This window comes from Colletotrichum navitas (assembly GCF_030913465.1).
Source record: "Colletotrichum navitas strain CBS 125086 chromosome Unknown LY79scaffold_118, whole genome shotgun sequence".
Lineage (NCBI taxonomy): Eukaryota > Fungi > Ascomycota > Sordariomycetes > Glomerellales > Glomerellaceae > Colletotrichum > Colletotrichum navitas.
Genome location: NW_026850664.1, coordinates 1 through 1,698, shown reverse-complemented (window position 1 = coordinate 1,698; position 1,698 = coordinate 1). Strand labels below are relative to the sequence as shown.

Sequence of the window (1,698 nt, the reverse complement as noted above, 5' to 3'; positions counted from 1 at the left end):
CTAATGATTCTCAAAGCACCCGCCTCTGTCAAAGTGAGTGGCGATGCCGCAATTAGTGGACTCGATGGCCGCCTTGATGCATTCGCGGTTGTCTTTGCCAGCAACCCAGGCGTTGCTGTGAAAGTTGACGTGTATGCCCTTTCCAAGCTCGTTGCTCATGTGCTCTGCATTGCACTTAAGAAGCGGGTAGGCCCAGTTGGCTTGGCCCTGGGGGCAACGAGCTCGCACAGCGGCCAGGAGGCGGTCGCACCAGCATGCGGTGTTTTGACCGGTCGGGTTGATGGTGACCTTGTAATCGAGCTGGTTGATGTTCTCGCCCTGTCCACGGTCGTAGAAGCAGTGGACCCCGACGGAACTGATGAGAGACTTGTCGACGCTGCCACAGGCGTGTTGCTCGTCTGTATGGTCCGGGCACTTGTCAACGGGCCCAAAGTCCTCCCCAACCTTGCCGTGGACACCAGAGTCGGCAGCCATGGCAGCTTGGTTGACGATGATGGGAGCAGGCTCATCGCGAGGGACGATGTTGGTTGTGGTAGGCTCAACGGAGACGGTTGTGGCAGTGATTGGAGCCGCGTGACGGAAGAAGGCTGGCTCTATCTCTCTGGCGGGAGACATCATCTCGGGCAGATTCCCAGAGAGTTCAGCGAGGGACCGCTTCCACCAGCGGCTGCGGCAAATGCTGGTACGGTAGCACCTGGTTGCAGGAGAATTGTCAGTAGGCTGATCATGACTGATAATCTAGAAGGGACCGAGCCTGGACTTACCGTTCATTGACCCAATATGTAAGCTCGGGACCCCCGGCGCAGAAATTGTCCTTGATGGCCTGTTCGACCCTGAGGCGCCACTCGCCGAACTTGGCGATTGGCTTGGGCAGAGTGAGGACGACTACCATCCCGTTACCGTTCTCGTTGGATCTATAGGTCCGGTCACACTCCTCCTGGCGGATATGGTAGTTGATGGCTCGCTGAACCAAATGGAACATCATCTCGCACCACTTGGGACTCGTCTTGCCGACGGCGTTGATACGGATGCGGTACTCCAGATGGTTGTCAAAGCCGCAGTTCTCCCAAGAGTAAGAGCAGTCGATTTCCGGCGTGATGGCACGACGGAGGATGTCCTCGCAGTCGTGCGGGGGAACGTCGTCGCGTGCCAGAAGCGTAGAGTTGGGAACAGCGCTGATGATGTATGGCGTAGCATTGTTGACGACCTCGTCAGTGCCACCAGTTTTTGTGGCCATGCTATCCTCAGCGGGAGCATGAGACGCCGTGCTGAGGGCACCAATGGCAAAAGTTGCATGGACGAGGATGTGAGAAATAAGCATCTTTCTTTCCTTGACAACAGACACCCTACTAGTCGGGGTATATGAAGATTCAAGGGGCAAGCTCAGGCGTGAAGAAGAAGATGAAGTGGGTAGGTGGACGAGTTAATACTAACTGAGACAGATTGCGAAAGATGAGAGTGGGCAGATAGCGAGTGTAATGTCCTTGTGAAGTGCCCTTTGCTTTGATAACCGATAATAGATAGTCTCTGAGCAAGGTAAGGCGCAGTTGTTAGGAAGCAAAACTAGCAGAATGGGCAGGCACGTGGTATCAATACTGATCATACCTCATTTGATATCTCTTAGTCATCCCCTTCACAGTTAACTCTATTCTGATGTGTTTTTTGCATCTATGAGGTTAACGTTGCATTTGAAGTCAG

General features: G+C 54.0%; 1 protein-coding gene across 1 annotated transcript; it reads right to left on the bottom strand.

Annotated features, from left to right (window-relative positions):
* LY79DRAFT_678645 (uncharacterized protein) lies at positions 1-1,321 on the bottom strand (the record flags this gene model as incomplete). Its single annotated transcript, XM_060564507.1, has 2 exons — positions 1-694; positions 765-1,321. The coding sequence occupies 2 exons, from the start codon at positions 1,319-1,321 to the stop codon at positions 1-3; spliced, it is 1,251 nt and encodes a 416-aa protein (XP_060408111.1).
* Between the last annotated feature and the right edge of the window lie 377 nt (positions 1,322-1,698).